Below are 18,700 nucleotides of genomic sequence, written 5' to 3' on the forward strand. Positions count from 1 at the left end.
TTCAAGAAATTTTCCAGAAAAAACCCAACCCCTTGACCATAGAGGAACTTTGCAATCCACACACTTCTAGCACTACCCTAACGCAAGATTCTTCGGCGTCTTTCTTTGCAAAGGTACCTTTGCGCTTCTCTGGCTTGGGACATTTGCACAGGCTTGGGCAGAGATTTTAAAACCTTCGTTGCAACTGATCCTCCATCACGGCTCTGAACTGGCCAATCCAGGAACAGCACGTGACACTCACCTTGGAGCAGAAGGCCGACCTGATGGCTGTACATGCAAAGAAGTGCCCTGCTCCAGTGCAGATTTCACCGAGGAGGCAGTAAATAGGTATCCAATGTGGGATACTCTCTCTTGAAGTTAGAGTGGTGTTAGCAATGGACCTGTGGCCAGTCCAGCAATAGGAAACTTTAGCCTCACAGCCTGTGCCCCGCTAATTCAGTCTGAACACATTTTTTTAGGTGTAAGAGATCGCCAACACTCCCCCCTCCTGCCTCGCTTCCCTCTCACCCACACACGCCCTGTGGAACAAATCACATTGCACACTGACAGAGCTCTACTCTGCTCCTCTGTTACGACACGTACATCACAGCCCCAACCAAGGAGAGCCATTTGGAGTACAGATCTGGGATGGGATTAGGACATCCAATTCCCATTCTTTCTAAAAGGAACGGGGGTCTCTTAGGCAGCTGGGCAGGTCTCAGTCTAAAAGCACAAGCCATCATCAACTTCTGCCGCCTGTACCATGCCCCAGAGCTCTTCTTACTCAGGGTTATCCCTCCCGCATGGCCAGTGGGACGGCATATGCTGGACCATGTTTTGATGTCCACGCTGAGACCTCGTCTGTCGAGTTTGCAGCCTGGAGTGACTCTCTAGAGGCAAATTACCATAAACCCCCTGAGCCCTGGTGCTACGCTACTGAGGAGTGAGGCGAGGAGGACAGTCCAGTATTCGCAGCATTGCTTTAAGGAAGCCTACACCTGCTTGGCTCATTCTGATTGCCGCATCTGTGCCTCCGGCTGCAGGCTGATTGCCCAAAGAGGGGAAGAGCAGCGTGGGAAGGCGAGCCCCGGGGGTGGGGGAGGAGAAAACAAGATGAATCAGGACAGAGGGCTGAGTTGCCCCAAATCCAAGAGAAGCAGCAGGCATTTTGGAACTGCAATGGAGACGGAAGGGGCTCTGAACTTCCAGAGAAAAGGCTCCCCCCCGTAATGGGGGGGGAGCTGTAGGAAGCGGGCGAGAGAGAGAGAAAGAGCGTGTGTCTCTGTGTTGGAGAGAGACTTCTCCGGAGCATCCCTGCATGCTGTGCCTGCAAATAGCCAGCCAATTCATGCGAGAGCAAGACCCTCTTCTCCCCACACCACGCGGACAGCGGCTGGTCTCTACGCCAGCTCAGCTCGTTTGGGAGGCAGCAGCCCGGGCACCGATCTTTGAACCCGGCTCGCACTGGCAGCTCAAGCCACTCTGCTGCAGAGCAAGTGCTGCGTGTGTGCAGTGCCCGCAGCGTTTCACCCCCCTCCCGCTGGTCTAATCCCCGAGCATCCCCCTGAGAGACGGGGGGGGGAACACCCCACTCCCCACTGTACCTGGGATGAAGAGCAGGGCAGTGGTGGCTGTGAAGACGATCCAGCAGGCGGGCTGGTACATCTTGGAGCTGCAGGAGTCTAGAGGCTGCTTGTCTGGCTGCTTCTGCCGCTTTCCTCTGTGCTGAATTCTGAGCAGGGTTAAATCCAATGTTTGCAGAGGGAGGGCGAGTGAGTTAGTGAGCTGGAGAGAGAGAGAAAGCGAGGGAGAGGGATGGGAGCCGGCAGGCAGTGTCTCTGCTTTCTCCTGCACAAACACACAACTAGCAGAAGAAACACCACACTGGTCTGTGCAGTGGGGAGAGCAGACCTCCTACCAGGCACTCATTGGTTCCAGCCTCCTGAGTGACACGCAGCCTCTTCTGGAGGATGCACTCTGTGGGGAGCGCGCTGCTGCCAGCTGCCCCCCAAGTACAGCTCCCACTTGCGTCCCACTGGGGGCCGGGGGAAGCTCTGTGGGACTGGCCCCGTAGGGGGTGGAGGGAGACTGATCTGCTGCCAGTGGTGCTGCACTAGGGGGAAAGCAGGGATGCCCTCAGCGCCACAGATGGGCAAGTTCTCCGTAAGGGCTCTGAGCGAGGCCTTCGCGCACAGGGCTGGGAAACGCTTTAGCAAACGACATTGCTTGGGGGTTACGACTTGCTGCCGCCGTTCCAAAGCTGCTGGAGGGGCTAGAAGCTGGAGCGTGCCTGTTGCTCCCCCCTCTCCTCATATGCCCGCCTTACGCCCCTTCACCCTCCCTGTCGGCCAGTGGTGTGACAGCCACAGGCGGGTTTCCTCTACCCCTGGGGGGCGTCTCAGGATCAGGCACAGAATGCTCGGAGCCCACAGAGCTAATGCTTTAAAGCCCAGCCAGGGGCGGCGGATGGAGCTGCCGTGCGTCTGAGCACCTGGGTGTCTTTTACAAAAACCATACAACCGTAGGCCTGGGAGGCATCTCTAGAGGCCATCAAGCCGAGTACCCTGCACTCAAGGCCAAACCTAGACCATCCCTGACAGGTGCCTGTCCAACCGGCTCTTAAATATCTCCAGTGATGGAGATTCCACAACGTCCCTGGGCAATTTATTCTAGTGCTTAACCACCCGACAGGACAGGTTCCTAATGTCCATCCTAAACCTCCCTTGCTGCAATTTAAGCCCATTGCTTCCTGTCCTATCTTCAGAGGTTAAGGAGAACAATATTTCTCCATTCTCCTTGCAACAGCCTGTTAGGTACTTGAAAACCGTTATCAGACCCCCTGTCAGTCTTCTCTTCTCCAGACTAAACCAACCCAGTTGCTTCAATCTTTCCTCATGGATCACTTTTTCTAGACTTTTCATAATTTTTTGTTGCTCTCCTCTGGGCTTTCTCCTGTTTGCTCACATCTGTCCTACCTGTGGTGCCCAGAGCTGTCCTACAGGACTCTTGCTGGGGCTTTACCAGCCGGGAATGGAGCGGAAGAATTACTTACAACACTCCTGTTAATACATCCCAGAATGATGTTTGCTATTGTAATACAAACAATTAATAATGCACAGGGAGTATCTTGCTTCGCTGTCTCCAGGAGCTAACAGAAGACTTCCGTCTCCAGGGCTGCCGGTGCCTTCCCTTTCACTAGCACTAATCTCACTTCAGAGAAAGGTGTCAACAGCCTCTCCCTCCCTCCCGAAAAATGTCATCTGACAGCTGAGATTCCTGCCCCGCTGCATGCTGCAAGGAGCACTTACTCAGGTGTTCACCAACCTAGAGAAGACACAAGATGAATGGGGAAGTGGCCCATGGCTCTAAGGAACCCTTTGAAGGACGGCTCTTGACTCCCGCCCCCCCACTGGTATAGCAGCGGGTGCTGCAGGAGGCAGGGCTCTCAATCCTGCTGCCGGGCTCTCCTCTTCTAGACACTTGGCAAAAGTCTCCCTTGGAACTGGGCCTAGAGAGATTCCCTGAGCCGCTCTAATGACGGGGGTCCACAGAGACCATAGTGCACCCACGAAGCGCACGTTGCTCCGACTGCCAGGCCAAGCACGCAAAGGGCAGGAAGTTCGAGTTGTTTGCGCCACAAGTTTCAACGAGTGGGTGTAAAAGTGCAGGAGGGACAAACCCACCCAGGAAGGAAGATGGGAAGCAGTTTGGGCCCCTGGTGCACGTACAAGACGACAGTCTTGGGATCACAGGCTTCTTCTTCCAGCCCCCCTCCGGGCCTGTCTCTTCCCCGCCCCCACCATCTTGTCCCATCCCATTCTCAGATCCAGGCTCCACTCCTCAGCTCCCCATTCCAGTCCGGCCTCCTTGCCCAGCTAGTTCCCCGCCTGAATCCCAATCCCCCCACTCCCAAGCTGTTTACACTGGGCCATAGTTCGGGCTGGCTGGCTGACTAGTAATATGCATCCGTGTATTGCTCTGCAGCTGCCGTGGGTAGACACTGCAGGGGCAAACTAAAAGGTTTCTGCTTCTTCTGAAACCCCATTGGAAGAGGACTAGGGTAATGCAAAGCAGGAATATGTGAGTTGGAGCCCACGCCATCCCTGGGGGCGTTAGAATGCTACACATCTCCCTGGAGTCTGAGCTGCAGGCAGGCCTCAATTTCTCCATCTCTACATGCTTCCAGCCCCGGCTTCCACCCAAATCCCTTCTCTGCAGACTGCTTCCCGGCTCGTGTGGATTCCTCATCTGATCTCTGGCTTCCCCATGCGCAGCCCCTCCAACTCTCCCCAGAACACCTCCTCCGATCTCACCGGTTTCCCTGCTCCCCCCTCTGGCTTCCAGCCCCAGTCTCCCTGCTGAATTAGTCCTAATCTGCCCCTACTGGTTCTCAGTCTTCTTGCCCAACCAGTCTCCCCGCATCCAGCTGCCAGACATCTTCCCTCCCCCACCATCTCCAGTCCTCGTCCCAGCAAGTGCCTTTCTCTTGTGCCCAACAACCGAGGTTCCCAGCTGTTCCAGGGAAAGTCCTGGCCCTGGGCTGCAGCTTGCTGAGATGCTCAGGGAATAGAGTGGACACGCTCCGGCAGGCCTGCCAATGGGGGACGGGGAAGGGAGGTTCCCCAGGGCCTGGTGATTCTAAAGGGCTCGTGGTCACAGCCACCACCACTGGGGCAGCCGGAGCCTCGGACGCTTTAGAATCACTGGCTCAGAGGACTGGCAGGAGGTTACCCAGCCCTCCCCTTCCAGCCGATGCACCCTCCTTTTTTGGAGTGCAGAGCACCTCCCCACATTGCCCGGGCGAAGCGATCCTGTCAGCTCCCCTGCTCACTGTGAGGTTCGAGCATGCTCGGTGAAGACGGCCTCTTCAGCAATTTTAGCTGCTAAACACGAGCGTGTGCAAACTGCAATTTTCCAAAGGCTTGTCATTTGGCAGCATTGGGGCAGATTTTCAAGGGGCTGGCAAAGGCACGACCCTGAGGTAAAAGTTTCTTCCCGCCCCCAACCAAATGTCAAGCTCCAGTTTCAAAGCATGGGGCTACAGAGCATGTGAAACAGGACGGTCTCAAGATTATTTTTAAAAAGAGGCAAAACAACAGACGCTTTCTCAGAAACAGCTGAACCTTCTCAGCTGAAAATTTCCCTCAAAAGTTAGCCTGCCACGAACACCCACCATGGAAAACTTCAGGCCAAGCATTTAAAATGTGTCAAAAAGATCAGCATTAGAAAGCAGGGTCTTGCAATGGAAAGCGTCAGGAAACCTTAATCATCAACAGAGCTACCATCTCTTCCATGTAGGAACTAACATGATCTCTTTGTGAAAAGACAAAAATTATGTAATGGATTCCAAAAGATCTACTGCCCTTCTGCCTCCCTACTACCATCCTCAAAAAACCTTGAAGGTATTAATCTTCCATTAAAAATCATTTGCTCTTTTGTCGGCTCACTGCCCTTTTCAGGCTTTTTAAAATACATTCCTAATGCACGCCACCAACTACAACTCTGCCTCAATCCACGTGCACAGGACAGAATTGGAACATGAGTTATGGCAGGTCCACGGCACTAAACTGGAAATCTATTCCTGACACTGCAAAAGACTTCCTGTGTGACCTCAGCCAGGTCCCCTAAATCGCCCTGTGACAGTTTCCAAATCAGTCAAAATGGAGACAACAGCTGTGACCTAGCTCTGGGGAAATGAAGAAGCTAAATCCATTATTGCATGTGAGGAGCTCCAATGCTAGGGTGATGGGCACTATTGAAAAGCCTCACAACTTCGCTGTTGTTTTCAAAGAAGGGGGAAAAAAGATATAAATATGTATTTTACCAGCAGAGCTTCTCTCAGAGATGTGGGGAAGAGGTTGTTCGGGGTTTTTTTGACATTAAATGAAGAGCCTCCAAACTGCATATTTAAATTTGACAGGCAGCACCAGCTTTGAAAGGAAACATTACGGTCTACTGGGCGCATTTAAACATGATTTTTTTTCTATGTATGTTTTCGGGATTTTTTTTTCAAGCTGCCTCAATGCAAATTTACTGGTGGGACCAGCTGAGTCACTTGGGTAAATAATACACTGTCTTAAGCCTTCAGAGAAAAAATAAATTCCACCCCCAACACACCCTCTTTCAGAGAAAAAAAAACAGGGGAAAAAAGACATCCACAAAGAATTAACATAGGCACAAGAACACAGACAAGAGACTTGGTGCTCTAGGCGTGGATTGGATGCAAAGCAGTAGGACTTTGTACTGATCTTTCTGCTCGGTTTGTGTCAGTGTCTTAGCATCTTGTAATGGTTCTGTTCATACAGTAGCTAGCACAATAGGATTCTGTCCCATGACTATGGCTCAGAGTACGTGCACTGTGTCTAATTCTATGTGGTGTCCCTCCTAACTCATGTTTGGTATGCTGTGGATTGTGAATAGGGATGTCTCCGTGCCCGCCTATGGCTCTAACTAGCTGTTCTGCAGTTCCCCAGAGACAGGACTATCTGCCCCCTCCTCCAGTTCCATGGGCTTCAAGCTAGGGAGGAGAACTTAAGGAAACATTTTTTCCCCTGAACTAACTAAGAAGGTAGTGGAAAGAATCTAGGGTCAGAGTGGACCTCAAGCTAAATATGAATCAAAAGTGACAGTGTTGCTTTTTAAAAAAAGCAAACAGCATTCTGGGATCTATTAACAGGAGTGTTGTGAACAAGACACGAGAAATCATTCTTCCGCTCTACTCTGCGCTGATTAGGCCTCAACTGGACTATTGTGTCTGGGCACCACATTTCAGGAAAGATGTGGACAAACTGGAGAAGATCCAGAGAAGAACAAAAATGATTAAAGTTCTAGAAAACATGAGCTATGATGGAAGCTGGAAAGAATTGGGTTTAGTCTAGAAAACAGAAGACTAATAACAACTTTCTAGTACCTAAAAGTGTATTACAAGGAGGAGGGAGAAAAATTGTTTGCCGTGGCCTCTGATGAGAGGACAAGAAGCAATGGGCTTAAGTTGCAGCAAGGGAGGTTTAGGTTGGACATTAGGAAAAACTTCCTACCTGTTAGGGTGGTTAAGCACTGGAATAAATTGCCCAGGGAGATTATGGAATCTCCATCACTGGAGATTTTTAGGAGCAGCTTAGACAGACACTTGTCAGGGATGGTCTAGATGGAGCTTGGTCCTGCCATGGGTGAAGGAGACTGGGCCTGATGATCTCTCATAGTCCCTTCCAGTCTGATGACCCTATCAGAGACATTCAGTCTCTGCTGACTGCCTGTGTGTCTTGCAGAGTCGAGTCACTAGCTGTTATGGGTCACCAGCATTCATCTGGGGAGAGAACTGCTCTTTAATTGGGTGAGGCGCTGCAAGGCCCCCAGGGGCTGCCGTGGGAGAAGGCGTGGGAGCTGAATGGGTGGGGAGGGTCACAGGAAAGGGAAATTTAGCACACTGAACTTCAACCTAACACACAGCAAGTAACCCAGGCATCTACTGCCCTCCCCCCCTTCCTCCCGCCCCCGGTTGCTCAGTTTCTCCATCTGTTCCTTTCCCCACCAACCCTACAAGTGGATGTGGCTTCAGGGACTGTAGGCTCCTCTTCCTAGCCTCTGCCTTAGAGCTGCCCCCCAGGGGGCTTCGGTTTGCTGTTCAGGCTGGGGGAGGCAGAAGAGGGGAGGCACTGATGTCAGGGTGTTCCCTTCCCCCCACCTCTGTACCCCATCTGCACAGACTGTGAAGGGGTCGGGAAGGAGGTGGGACAAGGGGATTTGGGTTTGAGGTAGATCCTGGATTGACTTACACTAGAAAAGTGATCTTGCACTTAAAAAGGTTGGAGACTCTGGTCTAGAGAGACCATACGTCCTGTTCTGGGCCAGGCAGTCCCTTCTGGGCAGCACCGAGCACGGCTTAAGTCACAACAGTTCCCATGATCCAGCAGCGTTGTCTGCAGCCTGGAGACACCCTGCATATCTTACACTCCCTCTTCCCTCCTCCCCCACTTCCTGCACTCCCCTCCATCTCTCTCCCCCTCCCTTTTCTCTGTCCCCTCTCTCTTGCCTCTCCCTGTGTGCGCTTGTGTCTCTGTCTCTCCCTGAATGAAAGGCTACCCTTTTCTCCTTGACATCTTGTTAGAATGTGAATACAACAGCTATTGATTTGCATTTCATGCAAGCACACACACACACACAAAACCCTCACTCTCTGAACTCACCGTTTACCAAAGGGATAAGTACAACACGCCGGCAAAGGCGGCTTTTGCTCCCCAGCTGTCTGCCATCAGAACCCTCCAGGGACAGGTCGCATGCGCTGCGGATCTCCTCAGTCCCCAACGCCCCTTTGCGAGAGGCACTGAGAGGCGTTTCTTGCTCGTGCATCTACCCACAGCTGGGATTTAAAGTTTGTTCAGATTGAAGAAAGAAGAAATGGGCTCAAGGGGGAACAGCAGTGAAGCCACCCACACAGCACTGGGCAAATAACAGATTTTGGGGGTTCGGTTGCTGAATCACAAAATCCCCAATCCACTCCAGATTGGGGCGGCCAAAACATTTTGTTCAAGCTCCAAAGCAGTGCCGCCTTCCTGTGGCCTTTTCAAAAGTACAACTAAGTGAAATACCCAAACAAAACCCTTTTTCCTCTGTGAAACGAAGAGCCAAAACGTTTTCATTTTGGAAGTGCCAAGCCAAACCACGTTTTCATAGAATCATAGAATCATAGGACTGGAAGGGACCTCAAGAGGTCATCGAGTCCAGCCCCCCGCCCTCAAGGCAGGACCAAGCTCCGTCTACACCATCCCTGACAGATGTTTTGACATTTCCCATTTTTTTGTGATGGAACCAATTTTGCAAAATCGACTCCAATAAAAAAAATTGGTTCCATTGACCCAAATCTGCATTTTTTTTTTATTTTTTTGCTGAAAAAAAGTTTGTACAGCAAATGGTGTCCAGCTCTTGGAGGATGGTTCAGAAGAGGGATGGATAATTTGCAGCCCATTGGGCTCTATTTATAGCCCACGAGACATTTTCTTTACTGTTGCCCATGCACAGAGTTGCCAGATTCTGCTGTTTTCCAGCTGCGTAATTTTTTTCCTACCGCTATTACTGAAGTGACGCACATGTGAAGCCAGTGCCCGTGAAGTGAGGTGGGTGCTGATTGCACCCAACATTGACTGTGAGAGCCGTGTACTCCCTCTGCATCCACAGAGCTGCTAAGGTTCAATTGGTGCATGCTGCAAATACTAGGTACCCAAGTGCAGTGAATAAAACTACCCTAGCCCAAGAGACTGTCTTGGTTGTGACAATCTTGCAGGCCACTGAGATGAAGGAAGGCCACTCATGTGGCCCATTCACCAGTCTAGGTTGCCCATCGCTGATTTAGACTGAGGCAGAGGAGTCGGGCTGTTAGAATCATAGACTCACAGTGCTGAAAGACTGGCCCACGAAAGCTCATCACCTAATAAACCATCTTGTTAGTCTTTAAAGTGCTCCATAGTCCTGTTTAGTGTTGAAAGAGACGTCAGGGGGTCATCGAGCCTAACCTCCTGCCCAAAGCAGGACCGATCCCAACTAAATCATCCCAGCCAGGGCTTCATCAAGCCGGGACTTAAACTCTAGGGATGGAGATTCTACCCCTTCCCTAGGTAACCCATCCCAATGCTTCACCACCTGCCTAGGGAAATAGTTCTTCCTAGTATCCAAACTAGACCTCCCCCACTGTAACTTGAGACCATTGCTCCTTGTTCTGCCACCTGCCTCACTGAGAACAGCCTCTCTCCATCCTCTTTGGAACCCTCTTCAGGAAGTTGAAGGCTGCTCTCAAATCCCCCCTCACTCTTCCCTTCTGCAGACTAAATAAGCCCAAATCCCTCAGTCTCTCCTCATAAGTCAAGTGCTCCAGCCCCCTAATGTGTCTCACACGTGTGCGTATGTAAATGCAAACTTTAGGATTCTGTTTCCAAGCATGGTGCCCACACCTAGTGACTTTTCCAGCTGAGCATAGATGCTTATCTCAGACTCTTCTGCCCAAAGACCATACTCCTGGGCACCGATTCTGGCAGGGCAGCGATGACTGGTTTAGATTCTTCTTCAGATAGTTCATCTAGGCCTTGAATTGAACCTGAGCTCTGGATTTATTCATGGCCACCTGGGCAGCCCATACAGTCTGTGCACACTAGGCTTTTCCATCACCTCTACTGGACGTCACCATGGCTGCTGACCAGCAGCAGCTAATGGAGCATTTACCTGGCAGTAAGATAATAACCAAATTGTGAAAGGCAGGGAGAATGGGACCGCTCTGAGCTCCATGCTGCAGGCAAACGGAGAACAATTAGGCTGAGCCGCCTGAATGGATTAATGGCTGAGGAGGATAAAGATGATGTGGGATGGAGTGCAGGAGGAGATACACCGAGGTGCATTGTTCATCTCTTGAAGTGGCAGCTATTGAAAGCCTTTAAGAGCATTAGAATCCTGGGTTTGCTCTTTATTTTCCCCTTCTTTTCATGTTAATCTGCATAGTCACTTCTCTCCACGTGGGGCTCTCAAATCTTGCTGCTGAGGTAAGCCCAATCCAACGGGCCCAGCCCTGGAAGGAAGCAACCCCAACCCCTCCAGAACAGAATCCAGCCCAGCATGGATAGCAACTGGGGAAACCACTCTTTGGCCATGAGGTCACATAACAGGCATAGACATTGGTAGGGGTGTAAAATCGGGCCGGCAGTCCTTATTCCTCTCCTGCAGCAGGGATCTGGCAGGATTAATTGTTGGTCAAGAAAGCTGCACGTGTGCTAATGACTAGGGGAGATCGGGCAATCCAGCTAAGCCGATTTCTTATCTACTGTCGGAGCTGCAGCCATGGCAGAGGGGATGCTGCCCAGGTCCAGATGACAGGTAGAGTGGGAAAGGTTCCTAGGAGAGGGGGTAAAGTGTGTGCTGCCTGCAGAAAAGAAGAGATGAAAAGAACAGCTCAGTCTGTAAAAGCCCTGGACACCTGCCACTGATTCAGGCTCGGCAGAAGTTGATATCCTGCTAAGTGCACTTAGCCCCTCTTGTTAGATGTCAAAATGGGTCAGATGGACAAGATTCTCATTCCACTCCGGAGTCAATACTGGCTCGGTGTTAAAACCAGGGGCCTCTGAAATAGCCCCCCCAGCCCAGGGGCAGCTGCTGGAAGAGGCCTGGACTGCAGACAGGAAGCACATTCTAGACACCTCTCCCAGCACCTCATCAGCAATGCCGGGGAGGAGAAATCCCTGAACAAACATTAAGCAACTAACTCACAAGCTACAAGGCTGGTGGAGGCGTTGGATGCTGAATGAGTAGTACCGCTGCAAGGCCCTTCCTTCGCCGGGGCCCAGCCGATACAATCCTGCTCTGCTAGCACTGTGCGGGGACTCGGGCACACTCTGCAATAGCGCTGCGAGGCCGCGGCCTTTGGCAAAGCGCAGCGGGTCCCCTCAGGAGAACAATGGAGACTAGGTCAAGAAGGAACGGGCAAAGGCCATGCTGCTATGTGTAAGCAGGGGAATGGTCCCGCTCTTGTGGGGAACTTTCCTGGCTTCTATACACCCCGGTGAAATGAAGCAGCGAAAGGATCTGAGTCCCCGCTCCCACTTCCTTTACCCCACGGCTCCCTGATCCTGAGGGCTCCCCCTCCACTCTCCTGAGTAGCAGAGCCCTTGAAACCCCAACAAGGCTGGGCCCAGGTTTCCTGGGGCTTAATCCCTGACCTTGTAGTCACTAGGGGCAGGAGTTAGGGTGTCCCCACTCCGAGGTGCTCTCTTTACACTGCAGGCCTTCTTGGCCCAGTGATCACTTCATAAGGTTCAAAGCAAATACAATGTATTAAACATCAACTGATTAAAGAGAATAGAATAAGAAACAATGAGAATGGTTAAATGAGAACACACAGCCCTGCTCTGTAGCACAGGGACATCAACACAGCAGTCTGCAGAGTGTAAGGACAGTTCACAGTCTCTTCCTTAGAAGCCCTGGATGTGCTGCAAGGGGCTGCAGGCTGGGCACGCTTGCACTGGCAGTGACCACACAGCCTCAGTCTCTAAGTGGCCAGACCCCTCTCCCAGTCCAGAGCCTTTCCCCACACTTTGCAGGTCCCAGTAGCTCACCACATCCAGCTGCAGGCTGTGCTGCTTGGCCAGTTCCAGCTCCTTGTGTTGCTTCTCTGTTCCTTTTGGCTTTCTGAGCACTGCCAGTCTGCTGCTCAACACAGGGTCTGCACTGCTTGGCCAGTCTGTGTCTGGTTCTGTCGCTGCAGGACTTCTTCTTGTACTCCTCTTTCAGCTCTCTGTCTTTGCAGGACCTCTTCTGCACACAGCTTGTTTGTTCAGAGACAAAGCCAGAACAATCCCCACTTACAACCTGTCAGTCAGGCTGAGCTGGAGTGTTGGCTGCTTTCCATTGTCTCTGGGGTCTGTCAGTCTCATGAACCCTTCCCCTTCTGAAGCTGGTAAACCAAAAAACTCCCACAGAGTTTTAGTAAGGGGTAACAGTCCCCTTACATATGGCATGAAGGGTGTTGTTGGCTTTCCTTCCTGCTACACCGCGGGGCTCAGGTGTGTGCGTGGAGTTTGTGGTGTGGGTGTGTCCGCATGTAAACGCACACGCACATGACAGGTATGCTTTTGGGGGGGGGGGTTCACCTGCTCACCACAGCTAATCTCTATTCCCGAGTGCACACACTTGCATGCCCACAGACTCATGTTTGTAAGCAGACGTGCGCACCCACAATCCAACACACACACTCACGCCTGTCCTAGCAGCCCCTGCTATTCCCCAGTCGCACACCCACACGGGCAGCGGGATTCAGACACGCCCTTGTGGGGAGGGGCTCATTCCTTTCCCACGGGTTGCTCCTCCTCCTGCCGTGATGGCCGGCTGTTCCCGGGCCTGATGAGCACGTCCCTTCCCACGCCGCTGTCTTGGTCGGCGGGGCCCTGCCAACAGTCACACTCCCGCCAATAGGGCCTCGTGCATGCAGCCCATGGAAACGAATGGGAGATGCTACAGGCAGAAGCTTAGCCTGACATGCTCTAAGGGCACCACCTCATTTCTAGGGTGCCCACTTGTGACTGGACCCCGACTTGCAGGGGACTTCACCTCTCTCACTCCCCAGCCACCCTCTCCACTTGAGGGTCACTTTCTTGGCCTCGCAGTGCTCGCTCCCAGCCGATGTCTCCTCCCACCCTCCAGCACAGCTCACTCCCCTTCGCTCAAAGGGCTTCCCGTCTTTCCCCACTCAGCTCGGAGCTCTGGCTCCCCAGGCTTCTCGCCGCTGGAGTCCAAATACCCCAAACCTCCGTCCCTCCTGAGCCTCTTTTTCCTGGGGGCGACTCAGCCTGATTTCCTGAGACCCTTCCTAGAGGGGGATTGACTTGGTTCCTCTCTCTTGTTCTCCCCTCCTCAGTTGTGCTCGCCCTGGTCCACCACCGCAGCGTCTAGTCATGCCCCATTACACTCAGATGGGGTCATTAATTAGCCCTTCTGTTGCCAGCTTAGCAGGGAGGTGGAGGGAGAGCTGCTAAGTCATGAGCCGAGCTGACCCCAGCCCGCCTCAGAGGCCCAACCAGCCCGTGACAGGTGCACAGAGAAGTGCAGACGACTGAACCTCTCAGCTGCAAGGAAGGGAGGGTTGGTTTGTGCTCAGATGGCATGCAATGTGCCTGGAGACACAAACACGCACGCTGGCAGTCTGGCTCAGATGCATGCGTGTGCACACACGTGCACACACACACGTGTCTTCACAGATCTCGCATGCACATATGCTCCGACATGTCCCTGGCTGAGCTATGCATCCACACTGGTGGATAGACAGACGCACGGGGCCATGCACGCACACCCCACCTGTTCCTTCCCCTGCTCTATCTAAAGCAGCTTTCCTAAACGTCTGAAAGCTACGGCTGAAAACCCACCCATCTCAGTTCATGCATCTAGTGCTGGGAAAGTGGTGCCCTCACACACCGTACGTCAGCAAACCTAAACTCGAAGGGTATGTCTAGACTACATGCTTCTTTCGAAAGAGATCGTCTAGACAGCCATAACTTTTTCGAAAAAGCAATCTGCTTTTTTGAGAGAGAGCACCCAGGCAATCTGGATGCTGTCTTTCGAAAAAGCCCTGTTTGCGGTCAAGAATGCCTTTTTTTCAAAAGAGCTCTTTCGAAAAAAAGCGTTCTTCCTCGTAAAATGAGGTTTACTGCTGTCAGAAAAACTGCCGCGGTCTTTCAATTTAATTTCAAAAGACGCACTGGCTCAGCTGTGCCTAACTCCACCAAGGGCCACTCTGAACAGCAGTGGGAAGGAATAGACCAAACTCATTCAGTACGAGGAAGAACCAAAGAGGGAGGGCTGGGGAAAAGGCTGGTAGCAGTTTTGCTTCGCCCCTCCAGGCATCCCCCTACTCCAGCAGATGAAAGGTTGGATCCTCTCGTGCCAATCTTTGATCAGTGATCATCCCTTACTGTTGAATACAAAACACTTTATCTCTGAGCAGAAATCAACCCCCCTTGGCAGATGCATCCTCATTCTGCCCCCCAATGTCTCTATTCTCCCCGCCTGAGCCAAGGTACATGTTCTCTCTGTCACTCATGGCAGAAATGCCATTTCGCATCAACACAGTTCTGGGGTGTGAGTAGAGACTCTTGTTCTTCCAGCTTTGATCAAAACGTGTGTCAGAGAGAAGGGGGAAAAGAAGCCGGGCAGAAATGATGCATCCTAATCTTTATATAGGAGACAGTTCAAGGATAATTCAGGCGTCATTTAGTAGCTGCACATTTTTCCGAGTGAGAAAGAAAACATTTTTCTAGCGCTCCTCTTATTTTCCTCCCAGTCTGGAGGCTTTGCTCATCAGTTCTCTGTAGATCAGGTAAGAACAGAGGGCTCTAGATTAAAGGGAAACACGGAAGGAGAAAGAATGCCACGCCAGCCGCAAGAGGAGCAAGTCTGGCAAGGGAAAGGAAGTTGATATACACTCCAGCAGAGGCTGAGTTCAGATGCAGACTCTGAGCTGCAAAAATTCAGGCCCAGATCTAAATTTCCCCACCGTTCAGGGCCTTGTAGGTGCACTTTACTCTTGTGCTGCTTCTAAGATTGTTAAAATAAAATGGGTAGCGCCGATCCAACCAGCAGAATGGGATTTGTCGGGTGAGGGAGGTGTCTCTGCATTTTAAAACAGGTACCTGAATGGACAGATAGCATGCCAGACAGACGGCACTAAAGACCTGTCTCCACAAAGCATACGCAGCAGCCACACATGCCATCTGCTCCCAGAGCTGATCATCCTTACCTATGGGAGGGACCACTTCCATGAGGGAGAGATAAGTTGATGGTCCATCCAAGCCCTGGCTTAGCAGCTAAGATGGCCAAGAAGGTGGCAAGAACCACATGGTAATAATTTTCCCTTACTGGGGACACAGGCTGGAGTTGTGCCAGTAACTTGGAGGCAGATAGCACTGTGCCTTTATCAACGTGAACCCCTGACTCTTCCAGTTTGAAGCAAGCTATCTTTAAAGCAATCGGGGGCCCCTAGTAACTCTCTGGGAGACCAACCCTTAAGTGAGTTCCCCACCCCAGAGCCTAAGGGACCCCACAAAATCTACTAGCCCTGGGCTCCCAGAGCAGTTCATTCGACCTGCTTGGAACAACCAGAAGGATGGACATTTGTGTGTCCAGAGACCCGTTGATTAGTGATGGGTGACATTTTGCGACGAACAGTTTTTCAGCAACTCCAAAACATTTTGCCAGTTTGGGGGCATGCCATCAAACTGTTTCAGTCCAAAAAAACCATTTTTTCCCCAAAAATATTCTGAAAATATTGAGAGGCTTTGTTATGACATTTTCAAAATAAAACGGGGTTTCATTTTTCCAGGTCAAAATGAATTTGCAGTTCTGAACTTCCTTGAATTTTATTTTTTTAAAAACCCAATCCCAAACCGACATTGTGGAGAAAGGCCATGCCCAAACTCATGCTCCAAGCGAAGAAGGCCCGATTGGAGTGGGTGACACAAGGAAGAGGAAATTAGAGTTTTCTCTCTCACTACATTTGTGTGGAACAGGGAGCTGCCTTTGAGGCCTACAGTGTCTGCAAGGGAACAAAGCAAAATAGGAATGAGAGCTCTGTAGTGCTAGGATACTGGAATTCAATTCCCTGCTCAGGCCTCCTCTTCTTGTGTGACTTTGAACAAGTTGTCGAACTGCTCTATGCCTCTGTAAAATGAGGATAATAGCACTATCTGCCTCACAGGAATGTTATGAAACAAAGTACTTTAGAGATTGTGAGGTGCACAGATGCTATGGGGAATGGGACAATCTCTACCTACCTAAGAGACACAAACAGGTGTCTGAAGAGATGATTCCCAGCCCCGCCTCAGCAAAAAAGTATTTTCCATATGCTGCCTGATTGGTTAGCTGTTCCTTAAACTGCGGTAGCACCGATATTTCAGACGCATCGTGTCGTACCATCTGTTATGTTCTATGCTACACCCAAGCCTGGCCAATCTGAGATGCCGCTTTTTCATCTACCCTGTTTGGTACGCAGCACAGGCGTGGAGGGAGGCAAGTTGATGGAAACGGGGAATTTGAAAAGGGATAGGCTGCTGGTAAGAAAGAAAGAACAAAAGGTCTGGGAACTAGAGGAGAGCTCCGAAATGAGAACTGTTCTGAGGAAGGGAAGCCCTTATGGCCACCCATTCCTTGACTTTCTGGAGAAAAAGAGACACCTGTGATCTGTACACAGAAGTTAGCTGTTTGATTGCCTTCCTAATGACACTTCACGCGGTACCTATGGCACGACTTTAGTTGCCTCTTCCCTTAATGCTGCCTCCATTTCCCTGTCTTGGATAGCAACGGCACAAGGGGCAGAAATACTTACGGTCTCACCCGGATGCCTCTCTAATCCTCTGCCTGACCCCTTCACCACCTGCACAGCAGCATAAACCACGACTATCTCCCTCCTCCCGCATCTTGCACACGCCTCACCTGGCACCATGCTTCTTCACGGGCACACAGGTTAGACGCTGGCTCCCTTGCAGGAAGCTGCTGGGCACATCACAAAGGAAGCCACCCAGCAATGAGATTCATCAGAAGGGCCCTACCGAGAGCACAGAGGCAAGAGAAGGAACTCCACGGTGCCGGAAGAGCTAATTATTCTAGGTGAGCCTCTCCCCTGTTTGAGGGGCCCCTCTACAAAACTGTCCTCATGGAACAAAAGTTACATCAGAAATTGGACAAAGTTAAGTGGCCTCAAGGACAAACGCCCAGCTCATGTGCACTGCCTGAATGTGCTGGTGTCTGGAGTAATATACAGGCAGTCCCCGGGTTACATGGATCCGACTTACATCGGATCCCTACTTACAAACGGGGTGAGGCAACCCCGCACTAGCTGCTTCCCCCCAGCAGACCAGGGAGACGCGAAGCTAGCGCCCCCCCCAGCAGACCAGGGAGACACGGAGCGGCTTTTCTCAGCAGACACCTCAGCTTGAGAATAAAGGACTGAGGGAAGTGAGGTGTGGGAGAATAAAACTGAGCTCTGGAGAAATGTTTGGCTAGAGTTTCCCCTACAATATGTACCAGTTCCGACTTACATACAAATTCAACTTAAGAACAAACCTACAGTCCCTATCTTGTACGTAACCCGGGGACTGCCTGTAGTAGGAATGACCAGCGGCAAATGTGGAGGAATATAACCGAGTTTATTATGAGAGATTAATTGAAGTTGAAATTCCCAACGCAGATGGGAAGGGTAATTCCGCCCACCATTATGTAATCAAAACAAACTTTCTGATTGGCTGACTGTAGGTTTATGCAAATTAACTCTTTCATGGGTGAAACACACACCTGGAATGGTAATCTGAATTTCATGATCCTTTTTATTCTGATTTTATTCAAAATGTGTTAAAAATTGAAAAGCTTAAGATTTGCCATGATTTGTTGGCTCCCTCCTCTGGCACTTGGAAATATTTTGACTCTGCAATAGTTTGAGTATAAAGTAATTTAAACACTTTGTGAAAAGCAGAAAGGAAAATCCCCCAAGTCCTGCTTCCATTCAGCATGTGCAATTTGGAGACCTGATTTTAACAATTATTTTACTATATTTGTTAGAACAATTAAAATCACGTCAATACTATGTCTTTTACCTCCATTGCCTAATGCATAGAAAAATCAAGGACTGGTTCTTTCAAAGTGCCTCCCACACATTATAAGAATTATAAACAGGAGACTAGCTGTACCTGATCAGTGGTCCGCCTACTACAATGGATTAGCTTTAGATACTTCAAGAGGAAGATGCAATAATCCTAATGTGAACAATTATGAAATAACCTGCCCCTTGAGAAAGTTCCTTTCTGATCCCACCACTAGTTAGATGTTAATTTATGCCTTGAAGCATGAGGGTTTATATATCTTACATTGTGTAACATAATTGTGGAAGTTCTCGTTATCAACTTAAATATCCATTTATCCATTTCTTTTGGAATCTTGCTAAGCTCTTTGAAGTCAAGAGGACTCTTTATATTGACTTTAATGGCTTTGGAATCAGCCCTTTTCTTCCACAAGGTTTTTATGTGGCACATTTCTGTGGATTACTTATGCACAGAGTAAAAAAAAAAGTGTCTCCTTGTATCACCCTGAAATTTGAAAAATGAGGGGGGGTCCTAATTGTTTGGGTGCATGTTATTAGTTTCATTTTTCACATTATATTATGTTATATTACAAGGCTCTTGTCTATGTCATTGTGGATCAGATT

The 18,700-nt window shown here is 50.5% G+C and overlaps 1 protein-coding gene across 1 annotated transcript in view; it reads right to left on the reverse strand.

Annotated features, from left to right (window-relative positions):
- Positions 1 to 18,700, reverse strand: part of LOC142824448 (opioid-binding protein/cell adhesion molecule homolog) — a 999,900-nt gene that overhangs the window by 835,182 nt on the left and 146,018 nt on the right. The window contains exon 3 of the mRNA XM_075916420.1: positions 1,584 to 1,764. Coding sequence (XP_075772535.1) covers positions 1,584 to 1,644 — 61 coding nt within the window. The 5' untranslated portion in view covers positions 1,645 to 1,764. The remainder of the gene's footprint in view (positions 1 to 1,583; positions 1,765 to 18,700) is intronic.

This window comes from Pelodiscus sinensis, unplaced genomic scaffold (assembly GCF_049634645.1).
Source record: "Pelodiscus sinensis isolate JC-2024 unplaced genomic scaffold, ASM4963464v1 ctg35, whole genome shotgun sequence".
NCBI lineage: Eukaryota > Metazoa > Chordata > Testudines > Trionychidae > Pelodiscus > Pelodiscus sinensis.